This window comes from Manis pentadactyla, chromosome 3 (genome assembly GCF_030020395.1).
Source record: "Manis pentadactyla isolate mManPen7 chromosome 3, mManPen7.hap1, whole genome shotgun sequence".
NCBI classification, from domain to species: Eukaryota; Metazoa; Chordata; class Mammalia; order Pholidota; family Manidae; genus Manis; species Manis pentadactyla.
Genome location: NC_080021.1, coordinates 220,951,702 through 220,974,085, shown reverse-complemented (window position 1 = coordinate 220,974,085; position 22,384 = coordinate 220,951,702). Strand labels below are relative to the sequence as shown.

The following is a 22,384-nucleotide window of genomic DNA, read 5'->3' as shown; positions in this document are numbered from 1 at the left end:
TTGGCTGTGGGGTTTGCCATATATGGCCTTTATTATGTTGTGGTACTTGCCCTCTATACCCATTTTGTTGAGAGTTTTTATCATGAATGGATGTTGAATTTTGTCGAATACTTTTCCAGCATCTATGGAGATGATCATGTGGTTTTTGTCCTTTTTGTTGATGTGGTGGATGATGTTGATGGATTTTTGAATGTTGTAGTTTTCATAGATTTTTTTAAGGGCTTTTTCTTTCTTCTAAGGTAGTAAAAATTACCTGTTGGAATTAAAAGGCAGAATACAAATTATATGTACATAAAAGCGATTTACCTAAAGCTACAATTATTTCACCTAGTTTTCAAAAATAGAAATAGAACTCATTAAACATTTTTGTGAAAATAACATGCATTGCGAGTGCAGCACTCAGTGTCCCTGGTCCTGGGGTGAGCAGCCAGCTGGCCTTCTGGTTCCTGCCTGCCTGGGCGGACCTGCTGTCAGACTGAGCGAGCCTGGCCGCCCTGTGGTGGATTGGGAGGGCCTCTGGCGCCCCAGTTCGGACACTCAGCCCTCCTGGACCCTCCTTCCTTCCCCAGAACCCCTGGGAGGGGGGTCTGAGTGCGGAACCTCACTTGCTGTCAGAATCCTCCTCCACTGTGTGGGGGACTTGGGACCAGACATGCAGGGGGCTCTCTGGGGCATTGCCAGCTGAGCCACAGCCCATGTGTGCAGGTGCCCTGTGGTCTCCACTCTGTGGGTCTCGGGGACATGGGGCCCATGAAGGGCACAGTTCCTTTGCCTTTCTTCCTCCCAGTCGAGGGGGCCAGGGCTGCTGTTGCCCCTCCTCCCACCAGTCCTATCTGTCTGCCCTCCTGGGAGGCTAGCACTGAGCGGTGGGCACAGCCCCATCTTGGGATCAGGTGTGACCCTGCCCACTGGGGAACTGGAGCCCCTCCAGGGCTATCACTGGCTCCTCCCAGCAACTGCCCACCCCATTATGCAGTCTGGACTGGCCAGTGGGTGAACTGAGCAAGTGGGCATGCAGTGGGGGGACCAGGGCCCCACCCCTGCTCTCCACGGACCAGTGACCTACAGCTCTTGTGCGATGGCCTGGGCCTCCTCACAGCCCAAGGAAGAAGGCTGCTGGACAGGAGGAAATGGGGGCTGGGTGGGGGCCCAGCTCTCAGGTGCCCCCTCGGCCTTGCCAGCAGTCAGGGGGTGGTAAGCCCTGGACTTTGAGCTCCTGGGGTCAGGGACTCAATTGCCCGTGTGCCCTGGCACGCAGTGGGCACTTCAGAGATACTCACCACACAGATGTCAAGGGCCCTCAGACAGGACAGCTTGGGGGCCAGTTCTAGGCCCCATTCCCCGATCCCCCCAGTCCTAGTCTGGGGCTGCCATTTGCCCTCAGACCCTCCCCCCAGTTGTCCTGAAGGGAGGCCACCCCTCCTGGTTTCTGAGGGGAGAGGCTGAGGGGACATGTACATAACACCATGGCTGGCAGTATGTGCTGGGCACATCTGGCCCACAACATCCCTGGCAGAGGGCACTGACCACTGACCAGTCTGGCTCCTGCCCAACTCAGGCTGATGGGGAATGCTGGGTGCAGGCTGAAGGGGTGGCTGCTGCGGAGCCAGACCAGCCTGCAGGTCACAGGTCACACACCCTCCAGGAGCAGGGTGCCCAGGCCCAGTGGGCAGGTGCCCTCCAGCGGGCAGAGAAGGCCCTGAACTGTTTAACCAGAGGGTGGTGTGGGGGAGGGGGCAGCCACTGGAAGGGCTGCGCTGGAGAGTTCTCACCGGCAGGGGGCAGAGCCGAGCCCCCTGGGCCCCTGGCAGGGGTGAGGGCCGCGGCCCCCCCCACAGCGGGAGCACTTTTCCCGGGACCCCCGGGCAGACCCTGGCCCAGAGGGGGCGCAGCTGGGCTCCAGAGTGACCTTGACTTGGGTTTCCCGGACTGTTCCCTCCAGGGGCGGCGTTCCTGCGGTCCTGGTCCTCTCCCAGTGTCTCTTGCACTGCTGGGGGCGCTCGGTGAGGGGCAGGCAGGTCGGTAAGACCTCGGTGTTGGGGAGGGATGTGCACAAGTTTTCCTGGCACTCAGACCTTTCTCGGCACAGGGGCCCCTCCAGGCAGCCACTTGAGGGGGAAGGACCCCATTACCCCATTTCCAGCCCCCGCCTCCCTCTCCTGTGGGCTTTGGAGCTCCCACATTCTGGAAGGGTCTTCTTTACAGATCAGAGCACACCTTGTTTCCCAGGCTCTCGTGACTGGTGGCCTTGGCCAGACCCTGGCTGTGGGCTCCTGGGGGCGGGGGGGGGGGGCCCGTCTGCGTCAGGGGTCCCTCTCCTGTGCACTCAGGCCCCATGATCACCCCAATCCTGGCACATGAGATAGGCTGGCCTGCTTCCCCGAGCTTGGGGCACAGATGCCTCCGCCTCTCCTTGTTCTGCCCACCTACATGGTCTCCCCCACAGGGGCACCTGGATGCCCAATGCCAGGAGTAGACTCACACCAGATGGTCAGTCCTGCTCTGGGCCAGTCCCATGCCCTGTCTGGCCCTGCCAGCCCCCAGGGTGGCCAGGTGAGGGGGAGCTCACCCCAGACCTGGGCACTATGTCCTAGAACTGAGAGGGGGTCTCCATGCCTGCCCATCCCCAAACTGCCTGGCCCTCCCAGTGGCCCATCCTTCCTCAGGCCACAGGGCCCCTGGGACTCTGGGCTCCCTGCCTCCCACGAGGGGGCTCAGGAGGCAGGGGGACTTGTGGGGAGGGCACCAGGCAGCAGGCTCGAGTCCTGGGCTCACCCAGGGCAGCCCAGCAAGGCCAGCAGGGAATGTGTGCAGAGTCTGCGGGCAGGGGCCCAACCAGGGAGGGCAGGGTGCTGGTGCCTTGGGCCTGGACAAGGACCCATTTCCCCCCACGCCCCAGAGGGTTCTTGGCCAGGGGAGCTGATTCCTCCTCCGCCCACCCTGAGGGAGCAGCACCCCATGCCCGTGGAATGGCAGCGCCCACCCCAGGACCACAATGAAAGGAGGGAGTCAAGGGTGGAGGCTGATGGCATTTAATGAAGGCAGGGTCCCCGAGCTCCTGGCGGTGAGGGGCAGCTTCAGGAGCAGGTGGGAGAGGCCCTCCTGGGGCCTTCCTGACCCTGTGGAGTGCCAGGGCTCAGGGAGGGGACAGTGGGCACCCCGTCTCAAGTCTTCGTTCCCGCTAAGCGTGGGGCTGCTGCCAGCCTCACCTCTTCACTTCTGGAGCACAGAAACGAGACTCAGTCAGCGAGCAGCCCGCAGGGCGGTGCCCCCCGGAGCCCAGCCAGTTCTGCCCACTCACCATCCAGGATGTGGAACTGGTCTGCGGCCTCACAGAAACCTGGGGGCCCAGGCAGGGGTCACCGTGGCCAGGGTGGGGCATGAAGAGGGGGGAGGCTGGCCACCGGGGACACTCACCATAATTGGGGAAGAACAAGATGTGGTCCTCGGTCAGGTCCGCCCCCTGGACCCGCTGCTCAAAGGCACTCAGAGCTGTGTCACTGGCGGGGAGTGAGCGGACTGCAGAACACAGGGCTCCTGGGGTTCTGGGCACCCGCTGGGGAGCGTGTGGACGGGCGCTCTGGGGACACACCCGCCCCCTCCCCATCGCTCCCTCACACCACCGGGGCTCTACCCTGGACCCCTGCTCAGCAGGAGAGGGTCAGACACTGGGAGGGAGGATGGGAAGGGTCTGTGTGTCCATTGGGGCTCGCCCGACCCCACCCAGATGGCCCCAGGTGTGTGCAGCCTGGGCTCCCGTGCGGACGCACCATACAGCTTCACTGACAGCTGCTGTGCCCGCTGCAGGTACAGAACGGCGAAGTCGCGGTAGTCCGTCTCCCCGACGACTACATCCACCTTCCCGTGGGCACCTTGGGCTGAGCAGAGCCGGTCAGCTGTGTCAGTGGCTCCCAGCCCTGCGCCCCGCCCCTGCTGCCCTTGCCTCACCTTGGAGCAGGAAGTGGCCCGGGACCCTCGTGTGTCCGTAGAGCTGCCGCACCTGCCAGCAGATCCCATCCCTGGGGGTGGAGGTCGGGTGAGTGGAGGCACAGCTGGCTTGGAGACTCCACCCCAGGAAGGGTGCATGGGCCAGTGGTCCAGGCCACAGCAGAAGTGTGGCTGGGGGCTGTGGCAGGAGTGGGGAATGCTGGGGGGCGGGTATCCCTGCTGGGACTCACAGCTTTCGGAAGGTGCTGACCCTCATGGCTGCACCCTGTGGGGCCACCTGCAGTGTGGTAGCCTCAGCCTGGTGGCCCTGCTCCTGCAGGAAGCGGCACGAGGAAGCCACGGCCACGAGGAGCCACGTCCCTGCAAACTGCAGGAAGGCCACGTTGAGGGCACGAGGGGATGGGGATTGCCTGGGCCTGACCCCAGCAGAGCGGGGCACTCTCCTGCCCCCCTCTACCTGCTGAGCATCGAAGCCGGCCTTGGGTTGGATGGTGCTGAAGTGGGACAGGGGTCGGGGTGGCCTCTGTGCCCTGTGGTCCAGGGAGCCAATGGCTGGGAGCAGAGTCAAGAGGAATGCAGTCCTGGGGGTCAGCATGATGGTGGCGGCAACTGTAATGGGGCTGGGGAAGGCTAGGGCAGGACGGCCAAGTCCCTGGTCGGAGTCCACTGTCCAGTGCCACCCAGGAGCCTGGCCCAGGAAGTCCGCGAACGTCCACCTCCAGCCCAGGAAGTCCACGTCTGTCCTCCAGCCTTCCAAACCCCGCCCTGGCCCAGGGTCTCCGCACCCCAGCCTCATGAACTCTGCCTCACCTTGGACATCTGACCTCGACTCAGCACTTCCTGGCAGGGCCCTGGCGCCATGTTCTGAGCACAAAGTCCGAGTTGACTCTTGGCTCTTGTCCACTACTTTCCATTCCTGGGACCGACAGCGGGGAGCTCGGAGCCGGGTCTCGAACCCTGAGACCCTGAACCTCACCCGCAAGCTCCGCCCACAGGCCCAGGAGCAGGCTGCCTTCCCTCCTGGTCGCTAGGGGCGCTGTTCCGAGTGAACACAAGCGTGCGCAGGCGCACCCAGAAGCATGGCCCGGGCCGCGAGAACCGAGGCGCAGGCGCATGAACCGTCGACACCGGCTCCCGGTCGCTCGGCCCTCTGCGGCCATCAATGCCTCGGGGCTCGTAGCGTCGGCCTGGCGGTCTCCATCGTAGAGACGCAGCGGCCGGAGTGGCGGGGGCGGAAGCGGGTCCGCGGGCCAAGCCGGGGCGCCGGGGAGGGGGCAGTGCAGCCGGGCAGAGGCGGCCGCGGTGAGTGCGCCCGGCCCAGGGAAGCGTCGTCACCGGTCCCCGATCCCCGGCCCGGTCCCCAGGTCTAAGGCCCTGGACCCCTGGACCTCGAATCCCGAGGCCCCCTGGATCCGAGACCCCGGCCCCCGGCTCCAGCCGCACCCTCGGCCAATGAATGAGTCGCCGACACTGTCCGCGCCGGGGCTCAGAGGCAGAGCGAGACCCCGCCCCTGGCAGCCCCTCGGAAGGGAGGTGGGAGGGGGCGCCGGGCGCTCCGCCCCCGCCCCGCCCCCAGCTCGCCCGCTGAGCGCCCGGCAGGGCTTCCCTGAGCCACAGGGCAGAGGCCAAGGGCCAGCTGGTGTCTCTGGCGGCGTCTGGGGCCCACGGGCCGGTCCTCTTCCCGCTGGCCCCAGGCCTCCTCTAGGACCTCTGTCCCTTGACAGCTCTGAGACCTTAGGGCCGCAAGGTCAGGATGACGGGAGCGGTCGGGGGGCACCGCTCACTCCCCAGGAACTCATCCCTTTTTCAGCCCCGGAGCGGTCACTAGCCTTGGCTCCTAGACATCTTCCTGGGCCCTCCTGGGAGGGAGGTCAGAGGGCCCCACCCGGAAGGCCTGTCCCCGAGGCCAGGAACCTTTTGGGGTGAGGAAGGGTCTGGGGTCTCCAGGGCCGCCCCACGCTCCAGCTCAGGCTGGACCAGCCCGGAGGTGCTGAGAGGTGCGTACTGCCCGCCGGGAATCACTGGGACTTGCAGAGGAGCCCCTCAGGCGTGGGGTCCTAGGACGGCCCTCGGGGGCCTGGAGAAGCTGCCGGATCCGTGGCGGGGCGGCAGTGCCACCTGGCCCTCTGCACACAATGTGGGTGGGGTGGTCAGGCGGCGCCTACTCCTCCGGGGCCTGCATCCTGTCTGGCCTCGCTGCCGACTAAAGGGGCCGTGTGTGGGTTCCAGGGCCGTCTGGGCAGGATGTCACGATGGAGGAGGGGGGCACGCCCCTGCTCCCCGACAGCCTCGTCTACCAGATCTTCCTGAGCTTGGGCCCCACGGACGTGCTGGCCGCCGGGCTGGTATGCCGCCAATGGCAGGCAGTGTCCCGGGATGAGTTCCTGTGGAGGGAGCAGTTCTACCGCTACTACCAGGTGGCTCGAGATGTGCCCCGACACCCAGGTCAGCGCCTGAAGCGCGTCGCAGCCTGCCGGGCGGGCTGGGTGGGAGGCAGGGCCGTCTCCACGACTGCCATCTTCTGAAGCCGCCAGGCCCGCTGACCAGGTCTGCACTGCGGTCAGCGTGGCGCCGCATGGCCCTCACAGACAGGGACAGCCAGATCGGCCTCAGCACAGGGCCTGGCAGGGAGGTGAGGGTGGGGTGCAGGGGTGCCCCCCAGCTGAGGCCTGTGTGGAGACTGGCGCACCCGGGGACGTGGCCTCTGTGGGAGGCAGGCTCCAGGCCGTAGCGGTGACCTCCCCACAGCGGCCACATCCTGGTATGAGGAGTTCCAGCGGCTGTACGACACGGTGCCCTGCGTGGAGGTGCAGACGCTCAGGGAGCACACGGACCAGGTCCTGCACCTCAGCTTCTCCCACTCGGGGTACCAGTTTGCTTCCTGCTCCAAGGACTGCACGGTGAAGGTGAGGGGCGGGCCGGGGGAGGGGCTCTGGCCGGCAGCCCATCCAGGCGGGAAGAGAGGGCCACCTCAAGGAAGAGGCGACAGGGCCGGCGTGGGGAGGCCCACGCCTCAGGGGTGCTGCCAGCCGGAGCTAGGAGCCGTGACCAATGGCCTGGGGCCGGGCTTGCTCATGAGGTCCCGCCTACCTCTCTCCGCAGATCTGGAACAACGACCTGACCATCGCGCTCCTGCACAGCGCAGACATGCGGCCCTACAACTGGAGCTACACCCAGTTCTCCCAGTTCAACCAGGACGACTCGCTGCTGCTGGCATCGGGGGTGTTCCTGGGGCCCCACAACTCCTCTTCGGGCGAGATCGCGGTCATCAGCCTAGGTGAGAGCAGGCCCGCGGCACGTGGGCCCCAGAGGCCTCGCTCCCCCTGCCCACCTGGCTGACCCCACCCCGCCTGCCCGCAGACAATTTTGCCCTGCTATCCCGAGTGCGCAACAAGCCCTATGATGTGTTTGGCTGCTGGCTCACGGAGACCAGCCTGATCTCGGGGAACCTGCACCGCATCGGGGACATCACGTCCTGCTCAGTGCTCTGGCTCAACAACGCTTTCCAGGTGCGGGCACGGGGGCGGGCAGGGCGTCCCAGTGGCGGCCGGCTCCCTGCCCAGCACCCACTCCGACTCCCATCCCCAGGACGTGGAGTCGGAGAACGTTAATGTGGTGAAGCGGCTCTTCAAGATCCAAAACCTCAATGCCAGCACCATCCGCACTGTGATGGTGGCTGACTGCAGCCGCTTTGACAGCCCTGACCTGCTGCTGGATGCGGGGGCACCCCCGGGCCGCATCTTTGACCTGGGAGGCGACAGCGAGGACGAGGAGTCCGGCCCGGCCCCGGTCCGTGCCAAGGAGGGCTTGCGGAGCTTCCTGGACGGGTTTCTGGACGGGCGGGCGCAGCCCCAGCTGTCAGAGCGTGCACTGGAGACCAAGGTGGCCGAGCTGCTGGCGCGGGGCCGCACCAAGCCCCCCGAGCGCAGCGCGGCTGACGAGCGGAACAAGCTCCTTCTCTTCACCACGGGCTGCCTCACTTACTCGCCACACCAGATCGGTGAGTTGCTGGCCCTTGGTCCCTGGAGTCCTGGGAGTGAGGCTCCCCGGGGCCCCAGGCGGGGTTCCATGGCCAGGCAGTGAGTCTGCATCGTCTTTGCCCTGGAGGCCCAGCCCTGGCCCGGCCTGAGCGCATGTTCCTTTGAGGGCCAAGTTGGGGTTCATATCTGGGGAACACTGACACCATCCTCACCCTGCTGTCCCACAGGCATCAAGCATATCCTGCCCCACCAGATGACCACAGCTGGGCCTGTACTGGGCGAGGGACGGGGCTCAGACGCCTTCTTTGATGCCCTGGACCACGTCATCGACGTGCACGGACACATCATTGGCATGGGCCTCTCCCCTGACAACAGGTGGGCCCCTGGCAGCATCCTGGGTCGGGGCATGTGCAGGTCACTGGTACTGAGCTGCGTGTCCCTTGCCCAGGTACCTGTATGTGAACAGCCGAGCCTGGCCCAGTGGCTCCGTGGTGGCCGACCCCATGCAGCCGCCACCCATCGCAGAGGAGATCGACCTGCTGGTGTTTGACCTGAAGACCATGCGGGAGGTAAAGCGGGCTCTGCGTGCCCATCGTGCCTACACGCCCAACGACGAATGCTTCTTCATCTTCCTGGACGTCAGCCGGGACTTCGTGGCCAGGTAAGAGCTCAGGCAGGCAGCGCCCAGGTGAGGCCTGGCCCAGGTGGGGCTACAGGGGCTTATCCCAGGCTGTCCTGCAGTGGGGCTGAGGACCGGCATGGCTACATCTGGGACCGTCACTACAACATCTGCCTGGCTAAGCTGCGGCATCAGGATGTGGTCAACTCAGTGGTCTTCAGCCCCCAGGAGCAGGAGCTCCTGCTGACAGCCAGCGATGATGCCACCATCAAAGCCTGGCGCTCGCCTCGCACGGTGCGCGTCCACCAAGCCCCTCGTCCACGCCCGCGCCCCTTCTTCTCCTGGTTTGCCAACCAGCGGCGCTGAGGGACTCTGGCTGACAGAAGCGTCCTCGATGTCCTCGAGCTGCTGGGGACCTACTGAGGATGCCATGGAGGCCTCTGGGCCTCCCAGGGTCGAGCCACCACCCAGACCACACGGGGGGCCATCGTGGCAGTCGGGCGGGCACACCTTAGGAAGGAGGTCCGGCAGTACTGCAGGAGGGGACAGTCTGACCCCCACCACACTTGTTCACACACACGCACAGCGCTGGGCGGCTTCCTGGCTGGCTTGGGGTGCACAGCAAGCTGGGGGCCCTGCTCTTCACCTACCCCCTTCTCCCCAGCCTGGGCCCTTGGACAGTCAGCAAGATGCATTCCCCTTGGCAGGCCCTGTGGGCCCTGGGCAGTGTTCCTGGGTCCAGCCTTGTCCTGATAGCTCATTGTGCATAAGTAAGGTCTGTGGCGCAATTCTGTCTGCCATGGGCCCGGGCGAACTGCATGTCACTTGTCACCTGCTCAGGGCCTGAATAAATAGTTGGCAATAGCACACTGCCGTCCGGTCTCTGTGTGCAGGGGTGGAGGTGGGGCCTCCTGGTAGCCACGTGACCTCTCTTGCCTGCCTGACAGGTGGCGGGATGCCCAAGGCTGTGGAGGAGTGCTGGAGTGCACTGAAGAGGGCAGGGGGCTCAAGTTTGCATCCCCTGAATGCTGCCCCTATGGTCTCTAAGGCGACAAGGATGTGAGCATGCGGCGTGTGGCACACCCCGCCAGCCGGGGATGTGAAGGGACGCACACACCCCGGCAAGTGCAGTGGAGGACGAGGGGGTGCACAGCAGGGCAGGCAGGGCTGGGCGCAGGGGCTCTGGAGACCTTGCAGCTTCAGTTGTATTCTGGGGTTCCCTGGCTGCTGGGGGCAGGGCAAGGTCAGGGCTCTGCTGCCAGATGTGAGGACAGCATGGAGCAGAGGTGGCCCAGGCCCATCCCCCTGGGGCCCTCCTGGCCCCCTTGTTCACCTCAGGATGCCCTGAGTGTCGGGTGATGCATGGGGACGCCGAAGGGGGCAGCAGGCCTGAGGAGCGTGCCTGCTGCACGTAGAGCTGTGTCAAGTTGCCCTCTGATCCTCGCACAACAGCCATCGTGCAGCTGGGGAGACAGGCATGGACAGGACCTTAGGGATGACAAAGTTGATGTTCCTCCAGGCCAGAGGCAGTGGTGAGCAGAGACTACCAGGGCCAGAGCCCCACTAGCACTGGGAGAGGGCAGGGCAGGACCCCAGGGGTTCAGGGCCCCAGTGAGGGCAGAGGGCCCAAAGTTGCCACTTGCGGGTAAGCCTCCACCGCTGGGGGCTGCACCACAGAGAACGGGCACCTGGCCCACAGCAGCAGGAGGCCGGGGGCTTGCGTGCTCGCCGCGGAGCCGGTCGACAGGAGTGAGGATGGAAGGAGGAAACCGGGTGGCACACCAGCAAGCCCAGGTGTTCCGCACAAGACACACCTGCGGGCGCCCTTCCAGACCCGAGGCCCATGCCAGGGGAGCAGCCAGCAAGCCCACAAACAAGTGTACCCCTGAGACGAGGCCTCAGCATACATCTCACTGAAAGTCACCAGGGAAGCTAACAATAAAATCCATAGAACAAAAAAGGGGGAGAGGAATCAAGAACACAGAAATTTAAAGATTTAAGGGGGCCGACTGCATGTAGCAGGTGGAGAGAAGCTCAGTAACTGGACAAAGGTTGGCCCAGACCCACCTGGTGTGAGAACTAGAAAGCAGGCAGCGGAATGGAGACAGAACTGAACACAACGCAGTGAAACGGAAAAGTGGAACGAGGCTGGTGCAGGGGCTCTGGGAGAGCAGGGCAGGGGTAGAGCCTCGGGTCCAAGGAGAAAAGGGCTCAAGTACCTAAAGACATACATCCTCTGAACACAGGTGCTGAGGCTGACTGAGCAAAGTGACCACACCAGATGCATTGCCATGAAACCGCAGCCTGGCAGGGATCCTGAGAAACCTGCATTCTGAAGGGAGGCCGGAGCTGGCATGAAGCCCTCTTCCTCCATGTGCAGCTGAGAAACCCAAGCGAGCACAGAGCTGCTCAGAACGTGGAGGAGGGCACAGCAGCGGGGCAGAGGTCCCACAGAACCGCACTCTGGCCACTGTTTGCCCTCATACTCCGGCTGCAGCCACTGTCATCAGCCCCGAGGTGCCCCAGGAGCAGCCGGCCGTGGCACCAGGAGAGGGTGCGACAGATGCTCCTGGTGTGGGAATACCCCAGGTCTCTCTCTTTCCTCTGGTCTTATAAGCCCAGCGATCCCCAGCGGCAGGGGGCGTAGCTACAGGAACCCACAAGAGCCAGGCCCCAGGGTGGGAAGCGTGGCCTGCTGCTCTGCGCAGCTGCTGTTCCAAAGCTCCTGTTCCCTGGCGCACTCTGCTCTCCTGCGGCAGGAACCCAGACATGGTCTGCCCAAAGGGCATGGCAGAGAAGGGTGATGAGAATCCCAAGTCTCTAGCTGAAGGCCCAGATGGGGTGCTGGCACCCAGACCTGAGGGAGCAGCTCTGCAGGCCGCCCATGAAGTGACTGGCTTCCAAGGCTCGCCCTTGCGCTGCAGATGCATCGATCTGCTCCTCAGGATCAGACCCTTGCGAGTTTGCAGACCAGCACTCAAGTCCCAGCCGGAGGACTGGAGGGTGTACACGGGACTGGCCTGAAGAGCACGGCTGCGGAGACCTGAGTGACCCTGGGTCCAGTGCACACCTGGCAGTGAATGTGGGTCTGAGTGTAATAAGACCAAGTGCCTATGAAAAGATTCCAGCGTTCTCCCAGGGTGTGAACAAGACCCAGATCTGATAAAGCGATACTTGAAATGTCCAGAATGTAAAACATAAATTACTTGGCACAAGAAGACCCATGAAAATTTCAACTTACAAAGGAAAAGACATTCAGTGGATGTCAAAGCTGAAAAGACAGATTTTGAAATTATCTGACAAAGACTGTAAAGTAGCCATTATAAAAATGTTTGAACAAGTAGTCACATTTTGCAATGGATGTAAAAATATGAAAGTCTCAGTGAGAAACAGAAGATATAAGAGGAACTAAATGGAAATGTTAGAACTGAAAAGCAAATTGACCAAAATTTAAAAACTCACTGGACATACTCAATAGCAGAGTGGAGATGACAGAGAAATGTCAGCAAACTGGACTGAAGACAGTGCAACAGAAATGATCCAGCCCGAACAGAGAGAAGAAAGATTGGGGGGAAAATATCAGAGCCTTGAGGACCTGTGTTCAGTAAATGAAGATTTAACATTTGTATTACTGGAGGCCCAAAAGAAGAGAAAGTGATTTGAAGAAATAATGGGTGAAAACTTCTCAAATATGGTGAAACATACACCTACAGATTCAAGTAGCTGAATAGACCCCAACAGAATAACCTCAAAGACATGCACAAACAGACACATCAAATTGAACTGCTGAAAACTAGAGGCAAAAAGTCCTAAAAGTGGTGAGAAAACAGCACTCTGAGCTCCAGGGGAGCAACGACCGCAGAGCTCTCTTCTCCCCCTTCCTTGGACGCCAAGGAAGCAGTCATTTCTCAGGGCTAGGAACACAGAAATGCTGTCAACCAGAGTTCTGTATCTAGTGAAGATGTCCTTCATAAAGATGAAATAAATTCTCAAATGAAAGAGAAGTTTGTAGGCAGCAGACCGGCTTACAGAGGCTCTGTGACAGGAGGGAGGTGACATCAGGAGGGCGCATCAGCAATGGGGGCATAAAGACAGACTCTTCCTCTGGATTCACTGAAACATATTTGAAGTGGAAAGGGCAACAGTTGTGACATCTAACGGAGTTTCCAGTCAGGAGAGATGTCATGTGGGGAGATGGTAACGGGACCTACGGGGGCAAGGTTTCTATATCCCAATTACCACCACTGAAAATACAAAGAAAGAGAGTCAAAATCACAATAGATAAATTAAATAAAGTATTAGAAAATGTTCAAATAACTATCATTGCAGTCAGGAAAGATGAAACTGAGGAACAAAAGAACCAACAAAAAATAAACAATAAGATGGCAAGCTTTAGGCATATCAGGAATTATATTTTTGTCAAAATGAGACTTAAAGAAAAACAACCCACCTGTAAGAAACTTACTCCAAACACGAGAGAGATTAAAACCAAAAGGATAGAAAAACATTCCACCGAAGGACTAATACAAGGAAATGGGGTTGGTTATGTTACAATCACACAGAGTAAAAGTCCATGTCAGAAAAAGAACTTCACCAGGGAAAGAGGGGTATTAGCATAAAGTCAGAAGGGGAAATTCTCCAAGATACAGCAGCCCTAATGTGTGCACACCTAACAGAGAGCGGCAAAAATGCAGCAAAAGTGATGGTACTGAGCAGGACACACGGGTCAGGGGCCCACCTGGAGCCCAAGCAGTCACATGGACTAGGGGACAGAGTCAAGCGAGGAAGAGCAGGGAGGAATGCCACCACTGTTGGCTTCCCAGGAAGGTGTCACAGCCCCAAGTACAGCGCGCTCTGAAATTTTAAACAACAGAACCTATTGTGTCGTGGTTCCGGGGGCTGGAAGCTGCAAGCCCGAGACCAAGGTACCGCAGGGCCGCCCCCCCCCACCTTTCTCTCTCTCTCTCTCTCGAGGAGAGGGCCCTTCCTGGCCTCCTCCAGCCTCTTGTGGGTACCAGCCATCTTGGGTGTTCTTTGTCCCACAGAGGCACAGTCCCAGCCTCCTGCCTTCACATGGCGTCCTCCCTGGGCTCCTCACAGCTCCCCCTGTGCACATCTGTGTCCCCATCTCCCCTTCCTATAAGGACACAATCACAGTGGGGTGGACCAACCCTGATGACCTCATTTTAACTTGACTACCTCTGTAAAGACCCTATTGCCAAATATGGCCATTTTCTGGATTACTGGAGGTTAAGACTTGAACATACCTTTTTGGGGGGATGCAATTCAACCAATAACAACTAATCAACTAACTGAATTTAACTGATATGTATAGAACATTCCACTCAACAATGGAATACATATTGTTTCAAGTACATGTGGAACAACCACCCACATAGGCCACAGCCGGTTTCATAAAGCAAACTTCAACAAACAAACGTCAACACTTCCAAATTCCACTTATCTAAACCTAGCATAATTCTGATGCCAAAATCAGACAGAGTGACCAAAAAGCCAATTACGGGGCACATCTGTCACAAACACAGGTGCACAATTCAATGCAGATGCAGAATTCTCCACAAGATATTATTAAAGTAAAACTCATCAATGTATAAATGAATAGTGGGATTTATTCCAGGAATTCAAGGCTGGTTCAATATTCAGCAATCTCTCCATATATGCCACCCTCTCAACAAGGAGAAAAGCTACCTGGATATATCATTTGATGCAGAAAGAGCATTTACAAAGCATCAAGCCATGATGAAAACTCTCAGCAAACTAGCAGTATAAGGGCACTTGCTCAGCCTGACAAAGGTCATCAATACAAAAAATCTACAAGAACCACCACACTTAGTGGTGCGGAGATGCTTTCCCAAAGCCCAGGAACAAGGCAGAGATTCCCACTCCTACAACCCCCATTCAGTCTCACAGAGGGGAACAGCGAGCAAGAGAAATGAAAGGCATACCGGCTGGGAAAGAATAAAGGTGTCCCCCATCAATAGAACAAAAAGGAACCCTACAGTATGGGAGAATATATTTGAAAATGACACATCTGATAAAGGCTTGATGTCCAGAATATATAAAGAGCTCACATGCCTCAACAAACAAAAAACAAATAACCCAATTAAAAAATGGGCAGAGGAACTGAACAGACAGTTCTCCAAAACAGAAATACAGATGGCCAACAGACACATGAAAAGATGCTCCAAATCGCTAATTATCAGAGAAATGCAAATTAAAACTACAATGAGGTATCACCTCACACCAGTAAGGATGGCTGCCATCCAAAAGACAGACAACAACAAATGTTGGCGAGGCTGTGGAGAAAGGGGAACCCTCCTACACTGCTGGTGGGAATGTAAATTAGTTCAACCATTGTGGAAAGCAGTATGGAGGTACATCAAAATGCTCAAAACAGACTTACCATTTGACCCAGGAATTGCACTCCTAGGAATTTACCCTAAGAATGCAGCAATCAAGTATGAGAAAGACCAATGCACCCCTATGTTTATCGCAGCACTATTTACAATAGCCAAGAATTGGAAGCAACCTAAATGTCCGTCGATAGATGAATGGATAAAGAAGATGTGGTACATATACACAATGGAATACTACTCAGCCATAAGAAAAGGGCAAATCCTACCATTTGCAGCAACATGGATGGAGCTGGAGGGTATTATGGTCAGTGAAACAAGCCAAGCGGAGAAAGAGAAATACCAAATGATTTCACTCATCTGTGGAATATAAGAACAAAGGAAAAACTGAAGGAACAAAACAGCAGCAGAATCACAGAACTCAAGAATGGACTAACAGGTACCAAAGGGAAAGGGACTGGGGAGGATGGGTGGGTAGGGAGGGATAAGGGGGGGGAGAAGAAGGGGGATATTAAGATTAACATACATGGGGGGGTAGGAGAAAAGGGAGGGCTGTACAACACAGAGAAGGCAAGTAGTGATTCTACAACATTTTGCTATGCTGATGGACAGTGACTGTAAAGGGGTTTATAGGGGGGACCTGGTATAGGGGAGAGCCTAGTAAACATAATATTCGTCATGTAAGTGTAGATTAATGACACCAAAAAAAAAAAAAAAAAGGCAATTCCTGTGTGCAGACCTCCAATGAGTTCTACACAAGGGTATAAAGGGCATATAAAAGTGTAGGCAAAGGGTCTGTTTGTGTTTATACAGAGGATCAAAGCCTAATTGGGCTACCCCGAAAATGAACTAAGATACGATATGAAAGAGAACTTCCAACATCAGCACTCTCTGGAAGACTCATGCCAGAAGATGATCATCAAAAAACCCCAACAAAGATCCACGCACTGCTACAGCTGTAGATGCACTCATCCCACCAGCTCCTGGACCTGCCATGGGAATGAGGAAGGAGATATCTAAGCTGGCCTGTGCATACAGTAAAACAACAAATTTGACTGGATCTATACTGTTGGAACTCAACCAAGAATTAGGAGAAGTGCAAATTGTAGCGCTCCAAAATCTTACAACTACAGACTATTTACTGTTAAAAGAACATATGGGATGTGAACAGTCCCCAGGAATGGGTTGTTTTAATTTGTCTGATTTCTCTCAGACTGTTCAAGTTCAGTTGGACAATATCCACCATATCATAGATAAGTTTTCACAAATGCCTAAGGTGCCTAACTGGTTTTCTTGGTTTCACTGGAGATGGCTGGTAATTACAGATATGCTTTGGTTATGTAACTATACTCCTATTATGTTAATGTGTGTGTGCAATTTAAGTAGTAGCTTAAAACCTATACATGCTGAAGTACTCTACAAGAAGATATGTCAAAGAAATAATCAATCTTCCCATGTTTTCTGCTGCCTGCTACTTCTATAGCTTTTCTTCTTCCTTCCTAATTACAACCCTTAAATAGAATTCATGCCTCATATCAAATTTACCGAGTATCATAATTCTTCCAAGTGGTAAAGATACCTCAAGACAAATGCTGGGCATAGAAGCCACAGGGCATAAATATGCAAAGAAGTAAAAAGCTAACCTTTTCAAACAATAAGGCTTCTCTCTCACTTACCAACTTTACATTTCCCTGTATGGCCCCGGAAGATGACTGGTTAGCCAGAGACGGGTAAGATTCCTCAAGGGAGGAACAACCTAAGACAGGCACAGTCGCAGGGGGGTCATCAGGTGAGAAATTGGGGATCAACAGAGGTGAGGCTTAGAACCTCACCCCCCCTGTTCTGAGAGAAATCTTCCTCATACGTGGATGTTTTATTGCCCTGGTCTAGCTTGGATTAACACTTAGTCTACAGGCACACACATGATCATCTACATTTGCTCTCTTACAACACTAAACTATGTTTTCTACCTTTATCTTGTATCTACCTACCACTTCAGCATTTTATTAAAAATAATAATTATAAAGAGAGAAATGTGGTATCCACATATAAATCAAGTATAAAAATCAAATGAGTATTCATATTTGAACTGACTGTTTATAGTTCATAATGCATGAGCAAAACCAAAAGTTTCTGTGATGACTGCCCTTGTACTGTTCACTATGTAACTTATTCACTATGTAAGAATTTGTTCTCCATGTAAGAACTTGTTTATTATGCCTCAGAAGATTGGAGACTGACGAAAATTAGGCTTGGGGTGGATTAATGATTGTGCATTGAGCACTGACTCCCCTATACAGAATTTTATTGTTGTTAACAACCATTTGATCAATAAATATGAGAGATGCCCTCACAACAACAACAACAAAAAGTACACACTTCCAATTGTAAAATAAATAAGTAACTGGGATGTAACGTATAGCATAAGGAATATAGTCAAAATATGGTAACAACTTGGTAGGGTGATAGCTGGTACCTAGAATTATCATGTATATAAATGTTGAATCACTGTTGTACACCTGAAACTAATGTAATGTAATACTGTGTGTAAACTACCCTTCAATAAAAAATAATTATCTACAAAAAAAAAAAAAAGAATAAAGGTGTCCCCATTCATGGAGGGCCATCTCCTGAAACAGTGAGTTTATCAGGCTTACAGGATATAAAGACAACATACAAAACCGGTTGTGTTTCTAAACACTAGGAATATACAACTGGAAAAAAAAACACCTTTTACAATAGCTCAGGAAAAAAAGAAATGCTTAGACCTAAACCTAACAAAACATGTACCAGATATATATGCTAAATACTATAAAATAATGACAGAAAACCAAAGACCTATACAGAGACAAAGTAGGATCATGGATTGGAAGATTCAGCATAGATACCAATTTTCCCCAAACTGATCTATAGATTTAACACAATTCCAATCAAAATCTGAGCAGAATTTTTTGGAGATACAGATGAGGTGATCCTAAAATTTGTGTGTACTGGTGAAGGAATAAAAATAGCCAAAATGAGTTTGGAAAACTAGAATAAAACTGAAGAATCACACCACTTGAGTCAAAACTAACACATGAATATCAGAACAGATCAGCGTTGATGACGGGATACACAGATCAACGGACACAGCAGATGGCACGGGCAGGGCAAACCAGCTTTTTACAGAAGCACAGAAACAAGCCGAGGGAGAGCGGGGAGGCTGCCGCTGACCACACAGCTGGGCAGTGGGCATTCGTTCCCATCTGTGGTGTGGGGACACCCGGCCATCCACATGTACAGACGTGCACTGGCTCCAGCTCAGTCCTGGTACACAGATTAACGCCAGTGCACCACAGATCTAAACGTACAATGTAAAACAGTACACACTTCTAGACACACTTCTATGAAGGTGTCTAGAAAACCTTCAAACACCTTCATAATGTGGTGTTGGGCAAAGAATTCTCTGATGTGACACAAAAGTACTTTCCGTTTTTAGACAAAGTTGATAAGCAGAACGTCATCAAAACTTCCAACCTTTGCCCTGGAAAGCACTGTTAAGAGTAGATGGAAAGATAAGCTACAGACCAGTAGAAAATATTTACAAATTACATGTCCAACAAAAAACTTCTGTACCTAAGCTCAACAACAAGAAAACAACAAACCCAATTTAAAAATGGGCAAAAAAGACACCTTACAAAAGAAAACACTGAACATCACGAGATGTTAGGGAGATGCAAATGCAGCCGAGGCAGCACCACACCAGCTGGCGCAGTGGCCGGGGTACCAGGCGGCGGGGTGCGGGGTGGTCCTGCGGGGACACAGCAGGGGTGCTCCCTGGCCTGGTGGGAAACCCAGGTGGTCCGGCCACTGGCTCAGCTTGGGCTGCATACAAAACGCCACGCCAGGCGGCTTGCGAGCAACAGTTACTTCTCACATTTCTGGTGGCCAAAGTCTGAGATGAAGAGACAGCTTGGTGGGAGGGCCCTTGTTCTGGCTGCAGGCTTGTCACCATGTCCCCCCTCACATGGCAGAGGGGTGAGGTGGCGCTCTGGGGTCCCTTCCATAAGGGCACTGATCCCATTCACACGACTCCATCCTCGCGACCCAATCAATCAGCCCCCGAGGCCCCACCCCCTAATGCCATCACCTTGGGTGTTAGGCTTCAACATATGGATTTGCGGGGTACACACGCTCAGACCACACCAGCTCTTCTGGAAAATGGTGGGCAGTTTCTTACGAATTTAAACTACACTCTGTGTGACCCACAACTCTGGTCCTTAGAGAAATGAAAGTCTGTTCCGTGATGGCCTGCACTCAAATGTTCACACAGGGCTCTTCGTAAGTGCAAAAATCTGGAAAACACCCAAATATCCTTAAACAGGTGTATGGACAGCCAAAACGATGGCCCATCTTTACAGTGGAATTCCATCTATATGACATTTTTGGAAAGACAAAACCACAGTGACAGTGAACGTCAGCAGGGGGCTGTCAGGCCTACCAGTGGGAGCGGCCATGCAGAAAGGGCAGCCAGAGACGATGCAGACGTCCTGTACTCCCCCGGGGCTGCCATCCACATGCATATGGCTGAGCTCACAGGTCTGGCCCCAAAACACCAGCAGCTCTACTATGCGGCACATCTAGGAAGCTAGTAGGAAGAAATCTATGCCTGTAGAGACAGTGAGAAGCTTGCATCAGACTTTGACCTGCAGTGGGCCTGGTGGCAGCAGAGGCCCACATCAAGATGCTGAGGAAGATGAGCCCAGAGTCCTAGACACAGAGAGCAGGCACCAAGTGTGGGGACTAGATACCTGCCTGTAAGGGAAGCCGGAGCCCTTGGGAGAGGCTGCCAGCTGGCTTCCTCTCTCCAGACAAGGCACACAAGGGCGGGTACAGACCATGTGAGCAGACATGCAATGCTGTGACCTCTACTGGGTCTTTAGAAACAATTATTTTTTGTGTGTTGAGAAAGATGGAACTAAAATTCTAGCTGGCGTTGCAGATAAGGGGGGTGGGAGGGCAAATAAAGGCATAAATGAAAAACTACAGCCCGTGGTTACAGAAGACAGGCCGTCACCCTGGGAGACAAGCTAGCGGTGCCTCAAATGGCTTAACACACTGCCCAGCGACGCACGCACAGCACCTTCCCAAGAGGCAGCAGCTCATTTTCACATGGAACCCTTACATGAGTGCTCATGGCAGCAAGATTCCCAACAGCCAGAGGTGGCAACAACCCACAGGTCGTTAAGGACACGTAAACGAATAAGGTCCCGCCACACGACCGACCGAGGCTCTTCACAACCCTGAAGGGAGGGAGCGTCACTCACACTGCAGAATCTGGGCAACTGTGCCCAGAGAAGCCAGGCACAGGAGGAAGGTGGCGCTGCAGGGTTCCACCTTCCCGAACATCCAGAACAGGCAAGTCCACGGGACAGAAACTGAGTCTGGCTGCCAGGAGCATGGGGTGCACTGGCAGGGTCGCTTTGGAACTAGGGTTACCGGGGCAATTCCGTCAACTCAGCCCGCAGCGGTGGGGACGCAGCTGGACTAGGACTGCTCATGGGCTCTTCCTCTAGAACATTCCATCTTTCAGGGGTCCGTTTCCCTGCAGCAGTGGCCCTTAGCAAGGGCAGAGGGCTGCTGCCCTGCAGTTTGTGGGGCACCTCTGCCCTTCCTTGAGCCTGCCTCTACCATCCTCTGCACAGCAGGGTGGGGACCTCAGTCCTGGGCTCCACCAGCAGGTTCTCCAGGCCGAGAGCTCCTGCCTGCCCTGTGGGCAGGAGAGGGGCAGGGGGCAGCCAGCTGCTCTGGAGAGTAAGGACCTGGGTGGCGGCTGCCTATCCAGCACCCGAGCAATGCCCCTGCCACAACCTGCCTTCTCTGGGCCCCAGGGACAGCGCCTGCCCTCCTCTGCTCAGTTGCCACTCCCCTACCCACTTTCCACCCTTCCACGATGGGTTCCAATCTCCCTTTTGCTGTTGTCGCCTTCCCTGCTGTCCCTGTGGGCTAACAGCTCCCACTCCTCTCGATTTACTATTGTTTCATTTTACAGAAAGAAAACTCATTCACTATTGGCTTTAACCTAAATTCACCTACTTGGAAAAAAGTAAATTTATATGTTACACACAAATACCACAAATAAACAAAGGTAGAAACACAGCATGTCAAAAACAAAATTTTAGAACAGTCTGAAGAAACATGGAAGTATTTTTCAACCATGGGGAAGGTTAGGATTTCGTGACTGGCAACAGCATTGCTGATAAAGGGAAAGATTATCTGACTGACCACATCGAACTTTCCATTTCTGAACAGCTTCACAAACAGGTCAAAGCCACAACCAAGGACCAAGAAAATGAGGAACGCTTACCAACCAGCAGGAAAACAAGACCACCGTCCAGCAGAGACACGGACAGACAGGTGGGCGAGCCTCCCGAGATTCTGGGGCAGGAAGCTGACCTGGAGCCCAGGGGCTGTCTCCCACACAGCGGCCAGCCCACACCAGGAAGCCTGAGGCCATGGCGGGACAGGACAGGACGGGACAGGAGGCACCCAGGGCTCTCCTTCTGGGTCAGCAGAGCGATGTGGGCATCTGGGCTGGGGACCTTGGAGGGTGCAGGCAGTGAGGGGTGCAGCCCCAGGGCACAGCCTGGCAGTCAAACCTGCCACGGTGCACGCCAGTAGGTGGAGAACCAGCCCTCTGCAGGAACATGGAGTGAGCCCCACTGAAGGAAATGCAGACTTCTTGCTCGTGGACGCAGAAATGAAGCAGGGAAGGACCCATTCCTGGGGACTGGGAGGGGCGGGAACCAAAGGGCATCAGCTTCCCTGAAAAAGGCCTCTGCTCACTGAAACCAAGGGCCTGGCTCAGACATGCCACGCACCCCAGCGCTCGCCCCACTGCCCTCTTCCTATGGTCTCGGCCTCTCAAAACAGAGGAGCGACTGTGTCAAGGGGAAGCCAAGTGTGTCACAGAGCCCCCAGACCAGCCAGTCCTGAGAACACACGAGCAGTCCCCAGCACAGTGGGGGACAGCCAGCCAGAACTCCGTGTTGAGTCTGCCTGACCCACAGGGCTGAGGCCCAATCAGGTCACACTGAGGTTTCCTCCTGTAGTCAGGGTGCCATGGCTGCCAGTTATGGAGGAAATGCCTGGTACCCAGACAAGTCCTGGTTCTGGGGGCAATGCTCTTGTCAAGTCCCCAAACGCAAATAAAGCCACTGGCCACCCTTCTGGGGCTGGGTTCCGCTGCATAGTGGGGTGGGGCAAGCCTGAATCAGAGGCACATGGGGCCCTGCTCTCCAGGAAGCTTCGAGAAGGCCCGGCCAGCCTCACCGAGGGCCCCCGAGCTCAGAGTCCTAAGGGAGCAGAGGCACTCAAGCTGCTGGGGACACAAGGAGGGGCAGGGTGCCATGGGGAGGGCTGCAGAGGGCAGGGAGCCGGGAGGACCCTCTGAGGGTTGCCATAAAGTCAAAGCCAAACAGACA

At 55.7% G+C, this 22,384-nt stretch overlaps 2 protein-coding genes across 5 annotated transcripts; one reads left to right on the top strand and one right to left on the bottom strand.

Annotated features, from left to right (window-relative positions):
- Positions 1-3,016: 3,016 nt before the first annotated feature.
- Positions 3,017-4,712, bottom strand: C8G (complement C8 gamma chain). Its single transcript, XM_036901619.2, has 7 exons — positions 4,406-4,712; positions 4,179-4,315; positions 3,949-4,019; positions 3,771-3,878; positions 3,418-3,519; positions 3,302-3,340; positions 3,017-3,219 (listed from the first exon to the last, which is right to left on the bottom strand). The coding sequence occupies exons 1-7, from the start codon at positions 4,541-4,543 to the stop codon at positions 3,206-3,208; spliced, it is 609 nt and encodes a 202-aa protein (XP_036757514.2). The 5' UTR covers positions 4,544-4,712; the 3' UTR covers positions 3,017-3,205.
- Positions 4,713-4,946: 234 nt separating this feature from the next.
- Positions 4,947-9,414, top strand: FBXW5 (F-box and WD repeat domain containing 5). Of its 4 annotated transcripts, none has more exons than XM_036901607.2 (9): positions 4,947-5,250; positions 6,178-6,393; positions 6,697-6,854; positions 7,051-7,225; positions 7,309-7,457; positions 7,537-7,948; positions 8,156-8,303; positions 8,377-8,589; positions 8,670-9,414. In XM_036901607.2, the coding sequence occupies exons 1-9, from the start codon at positions 5,028-5,030 to the stop codon at positions 8,911-8,913; spliced, it is 1,938 nt and encodes a 645-aa protein (XP_036757502.2). In that variant the 5' UTR covers positions 4,947-5,027; the 3' UTR covers positions 8,914-9,414. The 4 variants fall into 4 exon arrangements, with proteins under 4 accessions (XP_036757502.2, XP_057355250.1, XP_036757501.2 ...); XM_057499267.1 differs by having other exon boundaries at positions 5,070-5,189; XM_036901606.2 differs by having other exon boundaries at positions 5,115-5,695.
- The last annotated feature ends 12,970 nt before the right edge of the window (positions 9,415-22,384 follow it).